The following is a 16,237-nucleotide window of genomic DNA, read 5'->3' on the forward strand; positions in this document are numbered from 1 at the left end:
AAAGTAGGGCCAGGCGGGTTGGTGCCTGCCTATAATCCCAGCAGCTCAGGAGGCTGAGGCAGGAGGATCGAGAGTTCAACGCCAGCCTCAGCAACTCAGTGAGGCGCTAAGCAACTTGGGGAGACCCCGTCTCTAAACAAAATATGAAAAAAGGGCTGGGGATGTGGCTCAGTGGTCGAGCGCCCCTCGAGTAGGGTTAACAGAAGTGGAGGAGCTGAGCAAGAGAAAGTGGGGTTACTGAAAGTGGGAAGAAGATGGGGGGCAAGACCATCTTTCAGCCAAATTTGTGCATCCTGAGTGAGGGGTCCCTGCCTCCTGCTGAGAGGACACCTCCTAGAGAAGAGGGGACAAAGGGAGCCCAGGGTCCTGCTGCCGAAGACCGCACAAACGGCCACAGGTTGTCCCTACAGATCCCTCTGTTCAGGGGTCCAGTCTGTTTCTCTGTCCCTTGAATCTGGTGACCACAGGGGTTGCTCTGGCCAGTGGATGCCAGCGAATACGTCCCAAGCAGAGGCATGATCACACACTGTGTGCAGGCCTTGACCTCTTGCTGTGCTCGGGGACTTGAGGACATCCTAGGAAGGAACCTGAACCAGGTAGCTGGGGGTCAGAGGCCACATGGAGCAGGACGGAGGCACCTGTTGATGGTCTGTCCACCACCAGACAAATGAGGGACTGCATCCAGCATGGATCAGGCCTCTGTCCGCCTGCCAGCTGACCACAGCCAACGGTGTGGCCATAGTCACAGAGCCTGGTCCAGCCCAGAACTGCCCAAGGATTGGGAAGCCCCAAGGTAACTGAGCTTACACAGCCCAATCATCATGGCTCAGCCCTGACTGATGGATGACTACAGAGTCACCTCTGTCCTGGGTAGAGTGACAGCCACCATTTTTCCTGGTTTAAGGAAGGCTGAGGGATCTTTAGTCCCCCACAAGCACTTTCCGTTCGACACCCTGGCTCCCGTCAACCACGGCCTGCACAATCAGCAGTGACAGAGGATAACGCACTCTCCGCCAATCACCAAGGCCTCCTGAGTGGCCTGGGACCCTTCCCAAGAGCAGAGACTTCTGCACTGGGATCTCATCACCTGAGGTCTTCTAATGTAATAAGGGAGCAGAGCCAAAGCTCAAAATCACACCAAAGGACTGTTCACAACTGTTCCCGGGAAACCAAAGCTAATCTTTTACCATTGCCTGACTCCCACCACCAAGTGAGGACAGAGAGAGACAGTCCCCAAAGTCCCTGTCATCTGACATTCTGTTACTGTTAATTCTCCACCCATGACCTCTCCACAGACCACAGATCCTGGAAGTTCCTAAGGGTGATGGTAAAGATCAGAAATGTACTCTGAGATGTCCACGGAAGCCACAGTAACACCCACAGAGCCTCTGTTCAGAAATTAGGAGGCTACGGCCCATGGGCCAAACCCAGACCATCACCTGGTTTGTAAATAAAGTTTCATTGGAACACAGCCATGCAAATTCATGCACACCTCGACGGCGGCTTATGCACTAGCACAGAGCTAAATAGCTGCCCCAGAAACTGTGTGCCTGCAAGTGTTTACTCCTAGATACTTTGAAGAAAAAGTTGGCCACTGCTGGTTTTGGGCCACTGCCTGGTTTAGGGTCACCCACCCACTTTGCATACAAGGAAAGCCAGCCTCAGGGATTCCCTACACAAAAGCTTAGAGCAGAAGGAGAATTCCACCCGGATTCTCTGACCCCCCATTCAGTCCTCACACGAGGCTGTGGGGAAGAGGTCAGCGTCACAGGTTATTTCCTGGGGACTTAAAGATTGCAAGGAAGCCGTTTGCGGTACCCCTGGACACCGCCTGTCAGCCAGACGAGGGATTAACCAGAACCGCGTCTCCTGACTGCACCCGGAGCCGCGGTGGCAGCCGGAGGGGACTGACCTGGTGATGATGGCCAGGTGCGGCGGGCTCATGCAGGCGCCCATGAAAAGGACCACGTTCTCGTGGCGCGTCTGCCTGTAGGCCATCACCTCCCGCTTGAAGGCCTTGAGCTGGTCCTCGTTGTCCCTCTCGATGTCGATCAGCCGGATGGCCACCTCGCCGTGCCAGCGGCCGTGGTACACCTGCCCGAAGCGGCCCTTCCCGATGAGCTCACCGATCTCCAGCTGCTCGAAGGGGATGTCCCACTCCTGCAGGAACATGCTGGTCTGGCTGGCCTTGCGCGGGAAGCTCCGGGCCGAGAGGAGGGACAGGTTCATCTCCTCGAAGTCGTCTTCCGACTCCTCGGCTTCGTCGCGGCCCTCTTCATTCTGTGGCCGGAGCGGGGGGGGGGGGGGGGGGGAGGTCAGAGCCACTGCTGCCACCGCGGCCACCACCCCACCCTCCTTCGGGGTCCCCAGGGGGTCTGGACACATGGCATCTCCATGTGGCTGCTGCAGACGTAGCTGTGTGTCCCCAGGTGGCTTAGGTCCAGAATCGTAAGACAAAGGAGATCCTGAGAGGCAGATCCGTGAGCCCCACTCTGGTGCTGGGGGTGGGGGACACTAGGGAGAGGAATGTAAGGGGACCACGCCTTCTGTTTGCTGAGACCTCTGTGGTTCTAGCCCTGGGGAACGTGGGAGAGGACAGAGCCACAGGGCAGAGGCCCCAGGCTCCAGTAGCAGGAAGGAGCCTGGCATTTGTCCTGTGAATAGACGGGGCTTCACAGTCAGACCGAGTGAGCTGGCCGCTGGGCTCTGTGTGGCCTTGGGGGGGGTTGCTCTACTTCTCTGGGCCCTTTCTTCCTTGGAAAGTGGAAGCGATAAAATATGCCCTGGGGGGTGGGGAAGGATTCAATGAGATGGAGAGCGGCTAAGTTCTTTGCAGGGACCTGAGCACCTGCACCCAACACCAGCTCGGAGCCCTGAGAAAATACAGATTCCTGGGCCCCATCCAGAAGAACGGAGTCAAAATATCAGCAGGCCAGGGACAGGAATCTGTGTTTTTACCTGGCATGTCAACCTGACGAGTATGCTCAGATCTGACCATCTCCGAATTTAGCTACCCAAGGTTCTGGGACCCACCCGCCCAGAGTGCTGTTTCAGAGTGCCTGGGGCTTGGGGATGCTGTGACTCTTGGATCCTTTGGCTGCAATGTGGGAATGTGTCCCAGCCAGTAGGGACTTCCAGGGGCCCTGGGACCTCATAAGACAACCTGAGAGAATGGCCACTTAACTGGGTATGATCTTCTTGACCCCAAATACCCGAGAAGCTGCCCTCTTTGGCCTGATGAGGACAATTAGCACAGGTCTTGTGTCGTGACCATATGGTCCCCCCCAAAGGACCTGATTTTCCCTGGAAACCCTGCTTCTATGCCTTTAAGTTCAGGACACACTAGCAGAGTCAAGGGACGGGACTCCACGGTTCTCACCAAGGGACATTCTATTTATGCCTTCAGAATAAATAAAATTTCTGGGCAGGCAGAGAGGAGCCCCAGAACATTCCCAACGGCCTGCCAAGCCCAGTATCCCTGGGCCCCCCCATCTCCCCCGGCCACGTATTCTTTGGAAGGCAGCGGGGCACATCCCCCTTGGTACCCACCCTGCCCTGGGCTAATTTTTCAACTAAGAATGCAAATCTCATGCCAATTTTCGCCTTCTGCACCGTACACACCATATAACGGCCCATTAGGCTCGGTGCCGGGAGGGGCCAGCACCCGGTTATTGTCCTAGAGTGGGAACATCCATCAAGCAGCCACCGCACCCGCCTCCCACCCGCCCGAGCTGTCTGCGTCACCCAAGACCCAGGTGGGCAGCCCCTGGGAAAGGCTGCTCCTGGCTCTCACCTCCGAGGTTGGCTCCACTTCAATTTGAAGTAATGGATTTCCTTCCAAGCTTGAAAGAAAGAAAAATAAATGGGACCCTTAGGTGGAACGGTGGGTGTGTGTATTCAAGCTCGCCACGGGAGAAGTGTCCCAAGATGGACGTCCTCCCTCCAAGCCTTCATCTCACGTGTCATTTCAATACTTGGTTCTGAAATCATTCATAGCCGAGTCCCACAAAGGGCACAGGGACATTGCTCTCGATAGATTTTTTTCTGGGCCCGTTTTTCGTTATTGCTACTGAGGGGTCTCTTGATGGGATGGGGCCTGAACTCTCAGAGGCCTGCATGTCTGCTGGGAAAGAATGAGTCTGGTTTCTAAAGTTCCCTCAGATCCAGAATCTTCTGGAAAGATCTTACTGTTCATTTGTCCATCTGCTTATTCACTCATTCACTCATTCATCCAACTCAAATCCTGGGCTAGGAGCAGCACCGAACCCTTAGAGGGAGACACATCGGATGGGTCTGGCTGGCTCGTGACTTTGGGGGAATTTAGGGACGGTTCCATTCTACTGAGAGAATGAAGGCAAGTTGGTAGCGACTGTGCAGAGGGGCTCGAAGGAACAGGGGCCCAAGTGAGGTGTGAATTGAAGCAATGGAGTGTGGTGGAGACCCCAAGGAGAGGGAATTGCTGGACGTGTTTGAAATGTCACGGGGTTGGAGCTGGACCTTGTCGATTACACAGAACTGGTGTGCGTGGAATGGATATAAGGTGACGGTGGTGGACGGGAGGAGTCAGGTGTGTGTGTGTGTGAGACAGACAGAGAGAGAGAGAGAGAGAGAGAGAGAGAGAGAGAGAGAGATGCATCTGAAGGCTCGTGAGTGCAGCTGGATTCTAGGTGTGTGGGTGCCGGACTTGGGGTGCTGGGTGTGGGTTTGTGTATGTGGATCAGAGTGAGCTCTGTGCAGTAGCCGTTTTGTGTGTGTGTGTGTGTGTGTATGTGTGTGTGTGTGTGAGCTGGGTGGACATGTTGGCATTAGGGAGGGTGCTGCGTGCTGATGGCGTAACTGGGTCTGGGCTGGGTGCAGGGACTGTTGGACAGGTAGTTTGGTGATGGAATGTGGACACAGTGTGAATTGGGACCTGTTTTCAGACTCCTGGGGGAGGGTATGTTTCCAGGTGCAGGAGGGCAGGTAGCATCTGGGCTACTGAAGGCCCACAAGAGCTGGATCAGGTAGGAAAAGTGACTCACAATGATGGCCTCGCTCCCTCCCTAGTCCTCTAGTTGAAGCTGAGCAGACTCCCTCTGCCCACCCCCTCGCTGTGTGTGGGGACCCTCCGCGCATCCAGACCCACAGGTTCCAGGAAGCTGCTGACCCTGCAGACAGAATCAACCCACTTCCTGGAAGGGGTCCTGGCTGGAGGGAGTTTGGAAGGACCATGATCTCAAAAAGGGGGGAAAGGAGGACATCACAAAGTGTGTGCATTGTCCAGTTATTCATAGCGCCTCCTAGGAAGGCCCCGTGAAACTGCACGGTGACAGCTGACAGGTTAGGAACTCAGCGCCCCCGGGTGGGACAATGCAGCTGGAGTCCCCCCTCCTGGTGCCTGGCAGTCCTCCTCCTTTTGCATTAAGACTGACTCCAGCAGCCAGGGCTGTATGATGAGTCCCCTCTGGGAACAGCGAGTCCCCGCCCTTCTAAGCATCTCAGTGGACCTCAGGAGCTCCTGACTCTGCTCTCCACACACTCCCTGACCCTCAGTTAATAGCCTGGAGCTTGTCTTGCACAAATGGTGGAGTTGGTTTTTGTGCTGCAGAGAAATGATCCAGAGCGAGGTGTCAGCACAATGTCCCCCAGCAAATTGCTGCTCCTTTGATTTCAGAGATGTGCCATTTGGTTCTTTAACAACGTACTAAGGCAGGTCCAAATGGATGGAGCAGCTTCAGGAGCCCGAAGAGAAACCAAGTAGGCAAAAAAGGATGTTGGGAACGGGCCCAATCCTAAGACACCGCAGACTTCAGCCACAGCCAAAGAGACCAAGGGGGAAGAGACCATCTGCAGAGAGGGCCGGCCTCCCTAGGGGCTGCACACGAGGATGTTCATTCTAGTGTTGTTTACAGCAGTGGAATACAGGACTCAATGGAAATTCAGGAAGAGGGGACATGGTCATGGAAATGAGTTGGTAGGACATTTCACTGTCATTAAAAAATAACGTCTAGGAAGAGTCTGGAACAATATGGAAAATGTGACCTCCCAGCATGAAAGATAACCAGGCCGGGTTCCTGCATATCTCACAGATCCCAAGGAGGAATGGAGTCTGCGCTGTTTCCACCGGGCTCTAAACCAGAGGTGGCGAGCCTTTTCTGTCAAGGGCCACAGAGCCACAGGGCCACAGGGCTGGCTTCTGTACAGTGACTCAACCCTGCTGCCTACTGGGAAAGCAGCCGCGGGAAAGACACCGCCAACAAATGAGCTGGTTAGGTGCCAATAAAACTTTATTTGTGAAAACAGGCAACAGGTTGGATTTCTGTCCTAGGTCATCGCTTACTGATCCCCCGTATAAATATAAGTGACACTTTTTAAAGGGGGAGGGACAATGACCTAGATTAAGTGCCATTTCATAACGTTCTGCCTTAGAAAAGTTCTTTCTAATCCCAGGAAGTGGGGTCCCGGGGTCCTGAGGGTCCTAGTTGCCACAAGGGCCAGAGACACAGGCAGAGCTGGCTAGTGGGGGTGACGCTCTCTCCTCTCCGTCTCAGCCTGTGTGTCCTGGCCTTCCTTCTCTCTGCCCGAGTCCTGCCAGGTGTCCCCGCTCCCCGCCCCGTCCATTCCAGAGGAAGGAAGGAGACCAGACCAGAGCAGACCGAAGGCCCAGATTTCATAGCACAGGGCAGGGGACAGTGGCCTCTGCTCCACTTACATTGGATTCGAAGTCACCGGATGCAGGATGACCTGGGGCGCCCGGGTTGGCGTCTCTGGCACCGGCACTACATCTGAGCGTGAAATCCAACAGTCAGAAACCAAACCTGGAATGCAGACTGTCCCCCAGAGGCCGGACTCCTAATAACACTTCACCACATCCATCCGGGTCCCGGGGGCCAGCCAATCCCCTTTGTCCCTTCCTCAACCACTGGGACTTTACACGCTGAGGTGACCCCCTGCACACAGTCCACCACTGTGGTCTGGAGAGCTGCCAAAACCCCTACACATCTAGCCAGGAGGGCCAGTTGGTCACCTCTGAATCTCCGTCACTCCTGAGTTCCCTTGGGACCGGGGGCCAGTTGGTCTCCCATCTTCCAGCGAGGGCCTCTCTGACCGTCTCTCCCCTGCTACGTGACCCCTCCTCTGCCTTCCACAGCAGATCACCCTCTAGGGCTTTTCATTGTGGTTGGGGACCACGTTGGTCCCCTGATGCCCTTGAGACCTCCCGCCCTGATCTCCACTTCCACATCCAGCCATTATCCTGGGGTGCCGTGACCCCCACTACCTCTTCCCTGGGGTGCATCTCACCATTCCCCTCTACCATCCTGGCAGCTGCTCCTGCCTGTAGGCAGGGCCGCCCACAAACGCGACACTCACCTGGGAAGATGAACTGCTGCTTGTACTTGTAGTAGTGAGAAGCTTGAGAGAGAGAGAGAGAGAGAGAAAGCACTAGTGTGAGAGTCCCTCCAGGTACCAAGATGGCTCCTCCCACGTCCTCCACGTCTCTGTCCCCCCAGAGTGCTTCCATAGGTACCCCAAGTTTCAGGGGATTATGAACGTGTGTGAGGAGACCAGAACTCTAAGCACCCTGTCCCATGTCCCCGGTCACTCACGCTCCCTAAAACCAGACCACTCCCGCTTGGCCAGTCGTCCCGAACACAAAGTCGTATTTTGTTAAACGCATAATTACAAACAACAGAGTCTGTAAAGCCACAATCCAAAATATTAATTCTTTGCCTTTTGGCAGAATGATGACCGTGACTTAAAAAAAAAAAAAAAAAAGAAAGAAAGAAAGAAAGAAAGAAAGAGCATGCCTGCTGTTCCTGTGCTTTCTAGATTTCCACACTGAGCACCAAGACCTGTGCTTTTCCGTGGCTGTCGCACATGACTGCAGACTCGTGGATGAGAACAACCCCAGTGTGGGTCCTCTTCCAGTCGGGAGCTCCCGAGGCCGGAGTGAGTCTTAAAAGGCTAAAATCGAGGGGATCCCTGGAGACTCTGACCCCCGGCTTCTCCAGCTGCTTGAGGCCGAGGGCTCCCAATCTCATCCCTCCAATCTCTGCTTGTGCCCGACATCACGTTCTATGCCGGTGACCTTCCTGCCTCCCTGGGATAAGGATCGCTGTGATTACATGTAGGGCCACCAGGATAATCTGACATCTCGAGATCTGTGACTTAATCACATCGGCAAAGATCCGTTTTGTCGTGTCCAGTAGCAGATTCGCAGATCTTGGATTAGGACAGGGGCTTTTTTTTTCTTTTTTTTCTTTTTCCTGAGAGGGACATTATTCTACTTAACCCAAGCGTAAGTGAAACCTGCGTTTAGGAAACAGTTATGTACAAGAAACAGTCTGGACTGTGCTGCTGATTCTCTACCAATTCCTTCGCTCCTTGGGCCACTCACCAGGGGTCAGGGGGCTCAGATACTAGGTTCCTTCCTTTCTTTTTTTTAATACATTTTTTTTAGTTGTCAATGGATCTTTATTTTATTTATTTGTATGTGTTCCTGAGAATTGAACCCAGAGCCCCCCACATGCCAGGCAAGTGCTCTACCACTGAGCTGCAGCCCCAGCCCCAGATACTAGGTTTCTAATTTACCTCTTATTTCTTTGGGGTACAGTGTCTGAAAATAGGGAGCAGGCCACACAGTTTTAGATGCCCTCATAAATGAAATGGACAGAGATGGGGTTAGATATGAGTCTGAACTGCCAAGTCCACTTCCAGAAACTGTTTGATAACGCCCAGCGACGAGCTGCCCCTCAGAGCTGGCCCACCGAGGGTTAGCCCGGGGGTTCTGAGCCCCCTGGTTCTGAGCCTGGGGCCGGGAAGGCGGCCCTGCAGGATGGAATCCTGTCTCTGCTGTGGGTTCCTTGCAAAAGCCAAAGCAAATCTGTGTGAATTGCAGGGTCCTTGCACAAAACAGGCAAAACAGGGTCAATAACAGTCCTTTCTACACAGGGCAAGGATCCTCGTTCCCAACGAGCATGTTGTAGGTCTAAATAAGAACAATCAGCACCCACCCACCCCCCGGCACCCAGAGGTCCCACATCAATAGATGTGACTAATCCAGGATTGGAAATATTTGAAAATAAATGGCATCTGTCCTGAACATTACTGAACATGTACAGACTTTTATCCTTGTCATTATGCCCTAAGCAATGTAGCAGAACCACAGTTTCCACAGCGTTTGCATTGTATCAGGCATTATGAGTCATCTAGAAACGATTTAAAGTCTATGAGAGAATGCGCGCAGGAGCCACGCGGATACTGAGCCATGTGACATATGACACTTGGGCATCCATGCATCTGGATGTTCAAGAGGGTCCTGGAACCCCAGGATCCCGAGGGAGGCATGTATTAGTTGCATCGAGCGAGCAGACGCTTCAAAAAGCTCTCAACTCAGGGACGAGCAGGATCGATGATCAAGGCAATCAGATAGCTTCACACACTAAGTCCTTTGCTTGGGGGAAGGAAATAAAACACCCCGAGGGGTTGGAACTGATTCACAAGCTCCTTCAGGACAGAGAGTCAATCCCAGTGTCTCAGGATCCCAAACTCCGTTCACACAAGCATGTGCCACACACACCTGTGGCAACACACATCTGTGCCTCTGTGATCACAGAGAAAACAGCAGCGACTTTTAGGTTAGACCATTTGCAGGTGACTTCAGGGAGCTGAAGTCTAGGTGGATTTGGGTTCTGGAAAACGGGGTGTCCAGAATAGCAAACAACTCACTCCGAGTTCCTGAGCAGAGCTCGCAAAGAAACAAAAACCTGCAGGACTCGACTCCAGGGGCTGTTTTTTTCCCCGTTACATAACCTAGGATTCTGATGGCACGCAGCCATTTTGCCAACAAGAGGCCAAGATTAAAAAAAGGACAAACTCCTCTCAGGCGGCTTAGCTGATCTCTTTCCCCTGAGCTCTGACGGGCTGGGAGCATCCTGGGTCTGCAGGAGAGATTAGCTGGTGGTCAAGTTCCTCTAAGAAGGAGGGGCTGGGCTGTGGCGCAAGAGCTGTCTGGGAGGTCTGAGGGCCTGGCCTGGCAAGAGGCCACCCCCCCCAGATGCCTCCATGCCCCGGGCCAACCCTAGGCTTGACCCTTCCCTGGGCCACAGGACAGCTCGTTCCTGATGACTGAAAAAAGATGAGAAGAGAAAGCGTCCCGGGAGACCTGCTCTTCCGTGGCTAAGTCACCACCCAGAAGCAGGGATACACCTGAGCGGGCAGCAGGGCAGCCGAGCTGCTCCTGGCTTCCTGGCGTCAGAGAGGAGTTGGGGCCCTGGAGCCACAGAGGGGTGGGGGGAGAAGTAGGTAACAAACCTTCACACCTGTATTGACTTGGTTCACACCTGTCACTCCTGCTGAGCCACAGACCCCATGATAAGAGAGATTGTTGGGGACAGAATAATGTCCCCATCCAAAAGATGTCCCTGCCCTGATCCCTGGACACATTACCTTCGATGGCAAAAGGGACTTACAAAAGAGCCTTGGGATGGGGACACTGTCCCAATTCACCGGGAAGAGCTCAATGTCAATTACAAGGTCCTTGGAAGAGGGAGGGCAGAGGGTCAGAGTCAGAGAGAGATGCAGAGGAGATGTGGTAATGGGCAGAGGCTGGGCCGTGAGGGCCCAACAGAGGAACAGGCCCAGCCTCCAGAGGCCGAGGAAGGCAAGAGCTGCAGCCTCCTTCGCAGCCTCCAGAATGAACCAGCCACGCTGGCCCCTTGAGTTTTATCCAAGTGACTCCAGGCTGCACATTCAGAGCTGGGTCCTGGCATCAGGGTTGATGGAGAAGGCAGCCCTGCTCAGGTGGGTGTCTCTCAGACCCCAAGAATCACGCTGTCCGTTTCGACACACCTGACTCATAGGACAGCCACTGGTTCCAGAGTAGAGGGTCCCCCTGCAACTTAGGGAAGCTACCGGGTGCTGTTGACCAAAAGACCATCTCTAAGAGTCCCTGAAGCCCCCTGTGCCTCAGTTTCCTCATCTTTGAAATAGACCTGTATACTTCCTCCTGGTTCCTCTAAAGAGTAAATAAGGTCACATATGACCATTGTCCTGCCTATGGCAAAGGTTTACCATTGCCATGAGCCTCCCTGGCCCTCTCTGGTCATCAGCCCACTGCCTTCCAGCAAGGACCAGCCCCATCCCAGCCTTGGCATGGACCCCACCCCTCCTTCACCTCTGCGCCACCAACGCTCTGTGACTGGCATCTCCCTGAGCCTGGAGGTACCTGGCAGGTTGAAGTTCTTCTGCTGCCTCGTGCACTGCGGGGAAGGGTGCAGGGGAGAAGGCGGCGTGGCGCTGGGAGGGAGCGGTGGTGCTGGTGAGGACGGCGTGGACGACGTCGTGGATGAGGGGTTGCTGCTGGAGTCTGGCTGGTAAGGGACAGGGATGTGGTCCTGCAGAGAGAAAAGAGGGCAGGGGTCAGGACCGGGCAGGGAATCAGAGACAGCAGAAAGAGTGAGCCGAGCAGGAAGGAGCCCCCCCACCAGCTTCCTCAGCGACTCCCGCCCCTTTTCTGCTGTCCCCAGGTCCCTCCAGGGTCCCAGCTGTTTCATCAGCTCTACCAGTTGGCATCCAGCTGTGGAAGGAATGGCATCCGGAATCAAACCCCGGCACTGTTTGGACCCCAGAGTGAAGGGTTGTTGCGTAATGAAAACCACACAGGTGACAGCCACGTGCCCCGTGCCTCTTTGATTCTGGAAAGCCCCATGTGGAGGTGCCCAGAAGACACTCCTCATCCTAACACCTCTCCTCCTGAGTGTTTATTAAAGAATCAGCAGCCCGACAGCGGCCGAGAGCGGGAGCGAGAGCTTCCAGCATCTCTGCCCACGTCCTGGCTGGAATCTGCACCCCCTCTCCTTGCCGGAGACCAGCTCCACAGCGAGGCAAACACGGGATCCAAGTGTGCATCCTCAGATGGCCTTGGGGGGCAGTTAAGAGGACAATGTAGTGGACAGAATGGTGTCCCCATCCCCAAAGACAGAGTCACTCCGAGATTCAGAATCCAATCGTATCAGGAATAAGGGTCTTTGCAGATGTAATCAAGGTAAGGGTCTCCAGGAGGGACCAACCTGGATGATGTCCAATGACAAATACCCTTATTAGGGACAGGCGAGGACAGACACAGAGGACAAAGCCAGGTGAAGATAGAGGTGGAGAAGGGAGGGAGGAAGCCACCGTCAGTGGTGTTCTGTGACATAGGTGGTCCACAGTGTGTTTAACCACTACCTACTAATTTGCTTCCCGTCATTGGCTATTGTGGACCAAGTTGCTATAAACATTTGTGCACAGGTTTTAAGTACAACATGCTTTTATTGGACTGGAATAAAGGCCCAGGAGTGCAATTTCTTGATAACGTGGTAATGACATGATTAGTTTTTTAAAGAAAATGGAAAAATGGTTCTCCAGAGAGGCTGCACCGCTTTGCCCCCGCAGGCCACGAATCCCTGATTTTCTCAGTATCCTAACCAGGGCTTAGCTTCGTCACCATTTCTCTTTTATTCTGATAAGAGTGTATTGGTATCTCATTGTGCATTTAATTTGCATTTACCTAATGGCTAATGACACGGAACGTCTTTCATGTGCTTATCTGCCATCTGTATATGCTTTATGGTTTTGATGACTGTAGCTGTATAAGAAGCTTTGAAATGGGGTAGAATTTTTTTTTCCACTTTATTCTCTTTTCAAAAGTGGGATTTTTTTTTTCTATTCTAGTTCCTTTGGGTTTTCAAATAACTTTTATTAGACAGTCTTGTATTTACCTACAACAAATCTTGCTGGGGTTTTGGTAGGAGTTGTACTAACCCTATGTAGCAATTTTGGGGAGAATTGACTTCTTGACTATGTTGGGCCTTACAATCCATGAACATGGTATATATTTTAATTTCCTAGGGCTATTGTAAGAAAGTACCATCAACTGAGTGGCTTTAAAAAACAAACATGAATTTATTCTCTCCCACTTCTAGAGGCTCCTCATCTGAAACCCAGGTCCTAGCAGAGCCATGTCTCAAGCTCCCCCTGAGACTTTAGGTAGACCCCTTCCTTGCCTCCTCCCGGCCTCTGGTGGTGGTCACGGTTCTTGGCATCACCTGGCTTGTAGCTACAACATTCCAATCTCGTCTCGACCTTTTTTGTCACGTGGTGCTTTTCCTGTAGATCTCTGTTTGTCTTCTCCTTTTCTAATAGACGTGAAAGTCATACTGGGTGAGGGACCACCACTATGACATCATCTGAACTAGACTACATCAGCAAAGACCCTTCTTGCAAATAGGGTCACATTCACAGATCCAGAGGGTCTGGACTTTGTCTTATATTTGTAGGGGACAAAGCCTGATTCCCAAAAGTATGTCCCTCCATTTCTATAGGTCTTTGTTTCCTTTCCCTAGAATTCTGCAGTTTTTAGCATACAAGTTCTGTGGATGTTTTATTAAATTTATATCTGTTCTCATTTCACTGAGCAATTATAATGGTGTATTTTAAATTTAGGCTTCCATATCTTAATTGCAAGCAGACTGAAATACAACTATTTTCTATATATTGACTTGTGTCTTGCTATATTGCTGAACTGGCAATTCATTCTATTAATTCCAAGGGGGTTTCCTTTTTATTTTGCTTCTTGTATATGCTTTGGGGTTTCCTACATAGACAATGATGTTATCTGCAGATAAGGACAGTGTTATTTTTGTCTTTTCAATTGGCATGTCTGTCTCTCTCTCTCTCTCTCTCTCTCTCTCTCTCTCTCTCTCTCTTCATTTTCTTTTCTTGTCTTCTTGCAATGGCTAGAACTTCCAGCACTAAGTCTAACAGGAGCAGTGAGAGTGGACATTATCTACATTTGGGCATTGCTCAGATTTTTGAACCTGTAAGTTTATGTCTTGAGCCCAATGGCATCCATGTTAGCTTCTTCAAGTCCCAGTCTGGGATATATGAAGCCAAAAGGAGTTTCAGGGGACTCATTGTGAACCTCTAGCTGCTGCCTTATTATGTACTTATATACAATATCCAGGGAATTCCATTGCACTTAGAGGGAGAAATAGGGAGAAGTCCATCTTCCCCCAAACTGTGAAGTCTTTTTAATCTGTTAGTACTTTTAATCCTGGCAACAAATCTGCAAGTTTGGTGTTACCTCTGGGGGGAAAATTTAGGACTTTGAAAGTGGAGGTTCACCCTCTGCTTGTGTAATGAGAAAAATGCACATCTCCTCTCTGTACAGCTGGCCTTCCCAGGCTCTGAGACTTTCCCTGTGATAATGCCCCCCCCCCCCAGTAAGATCTCTGACCCAGTGGAGGAGAAACCAATTTGAGTGTAAAGCAGGGGATACCTGACCACATGGACATAGGTTTACTGTTGCAGGTCATGTTCTAGCTCATTCTAGCCACCTCCCAGGCAAGGCCACCTTGGAGGTAACTCTGATCTGATGTCAACAGAAGGGCAGCCTTCTTGCTCCACCTGGAAAGCTGATTCCTTTTTCATGACCACACCCGGGTAAGTGCAATACCATCTGAGTGACATGAGGATTTATGTGGTTGGGCTATGACCTGGAGAGAGGCTCTCACAGGCCAGTGGGGCATGTGAGGTACTTCAAGGAAGTCAGAGGCTGGTGATGTCATATGAGGGAGTGGAGGGAACAGAATGGGTCATCTGGCCCCCTCTGGAGTCTCTGCTCTTTGAACTTCCACTTGTGGACTGGCAGATTTCAAGAAGTTTCCACAGATGATCTGCAAAGATGATCATTATGTAGGTTACAAAATCATGACGACTTATGCTAAAAATTGGTGTCCCATGCATAGCAACTGAGTCCAGATCTTGCTCAAACAAAGATGCAAGATTCAGATGAAAATGTTTAACCACAACGCACGCGTCCAGGCTGGACCTGGGCTGACGTCACCTTCTCCTATCTCATGTCACTCCCACACCCCTGAATGTCCACTTCAGTCACATCAAATGGCCCACAGTTGCCAACATAAACCAGACCTTTCCATATCTTCAGGACATAGGACACGCTGCCATCTCTACTTGGAGCATCTGTTCAGCCCTGTACTGCTCTGCCTGGAAGATGTCCCTTCCTTCTTCAAAATGCAATTCAGATCTCTTTTCCCTTGAGAAGCTGACCTGACCTCCCCACCCCACCAGTTAAGGTACATTGTCCCCAGCAGCCACGCACAATGTCCTTGCTTCCACGGTTGCTTCTACATGGTCACTTCTCAGATTGTCTTCCTCTAGACTAGGAGCTCACTGAGGACAGGCACCATATTATTTTCATCTCTGTTCTCAGCACTTAGCAAAGTGCCAGACACATAGCAGCCCCTCAATAAATGCATGTGGAGAAAGAAAGAAAGAAAGAATGAAAGAAAGGAAGGAAGGAAGGAAGGAAGGAAGGAAGGAAGGAAAAAAGGATTGGAGGGATAGAGATAAGGAGAGAGAGAGAAGAGGAAGATGCATCTCTTCCCACTACACTGGGCCAATCATTCGTCTTAGAATCTGCAAAACTCAGCACAGAAACAACACATCATGGGAGGGGCTGATAAAGGCTATGTGAATGGATGAGAAAACCAATCATCCATCAAGGGGCCGGGGAGTGGCCGAGCTGTCTTTCTGGGGGAAGGAGTCATCTCTGCCTTCTGAGGACAGGAGTCAGGTTTTGATCATGTCGACAGCTGGGGGCTGATGGGAATAAACAGACTTGTCGATAGTCTGGGGCTCACTTTCCCTGGCAGAATCGCTTCCATGGGAGGGGGAATTCCTTCTGCAGGTCAGACCCAGGTCTCTGCCCGAGAGGGACCAGCAGTGGGAGGCTGTGTTCCATCAGAGGGAAACTTGAACTTTACCAGGTCATGCAGGGAAAGGCGGATGGCATGTCCCTCTTCTGAACACGGGTAAGAGATGGAAACATCTCTCAGAGGTCATCCCGTCTGTCCCCTTCATTCTGTCGGTGGGGATGCTGAGGTGTATGAAGAGGAAATGGCTGGCTGGAGTCACTCAGTGAGTGACCCAGGTCCCAACTCGCAGCCCAGAGGCAGACACACAAGTTTGTACCAAGGAGCAAGAAACTCACATCTGATCTGGGAATCAGCTAGAGGGATGTTTGAAAGAACGGTCAAGGCTCGCCGTCGGAGAAAAATGCCCGTTTATTGAGAAACAGCTCTGCATATGTATAGAGCTGGGGGTGGTTTGACAGTTATGCCAGTTGAACGGTTGAAGGGTTTGACAGTTGTCTGGGGGGCTTTCTGATTGGTGGGTAAGGATCATGTGATCCTGC

The 16,237-nt window shown here is 52.0% G+C and overlaps 1 protein-coding gene across 1 annotated transcript in view; it reads right to left on the reverse strand.

Moving 5' to 3' along the window:
- Positions 1–16,237, reverse strand: part of Ksr2 (kinase suppressor of ras 2) — a 365,358-nt gene that overhangs the window by 63,985 nt on the left and 285,136 nt on the right. Inside the window, exons 10-14 of the mRNA XM_077110178.1 lie at positions 11,207–11,375; positions 7,351–7,392; positions 6,692–6,764; positions 3,794–3,842; positions 1,913–2,280 (exon numbers count right to left, since the gene is read on the reverse strand). Coding sequence (XP_076966293.1) covers positions 1,913–2,280; positions 3,794–3,842; positions 6,692–6,764; positions 7,351–7,392; positions 11,207–11,375 — 701 coding nt within the window. The remainder of the gene's footprint in view (positions 1–1,912; positions 2,281–3,793; positions 3,843–6,691; positions 6,765–7,350; positions 7,393–11,206; positions 11,376–16,237) is intronic.

Source organism: Callospermophilus lateralis, chromosome 1 (assembly GCF_048772815.1).
Source record: "Callospermophilus lateralis isolate mCalLat2 chromosome 1, mCalLat2.hap1, whole genome shotgun sequence".
Classification (NCBI taxonomy): domain Eukaryota; kingdom Metazoa; phylum Chordata; class Mammalia; order Rodentia; family Sciuridae; genus Callospermophilus; species Callospermophilus lateralis.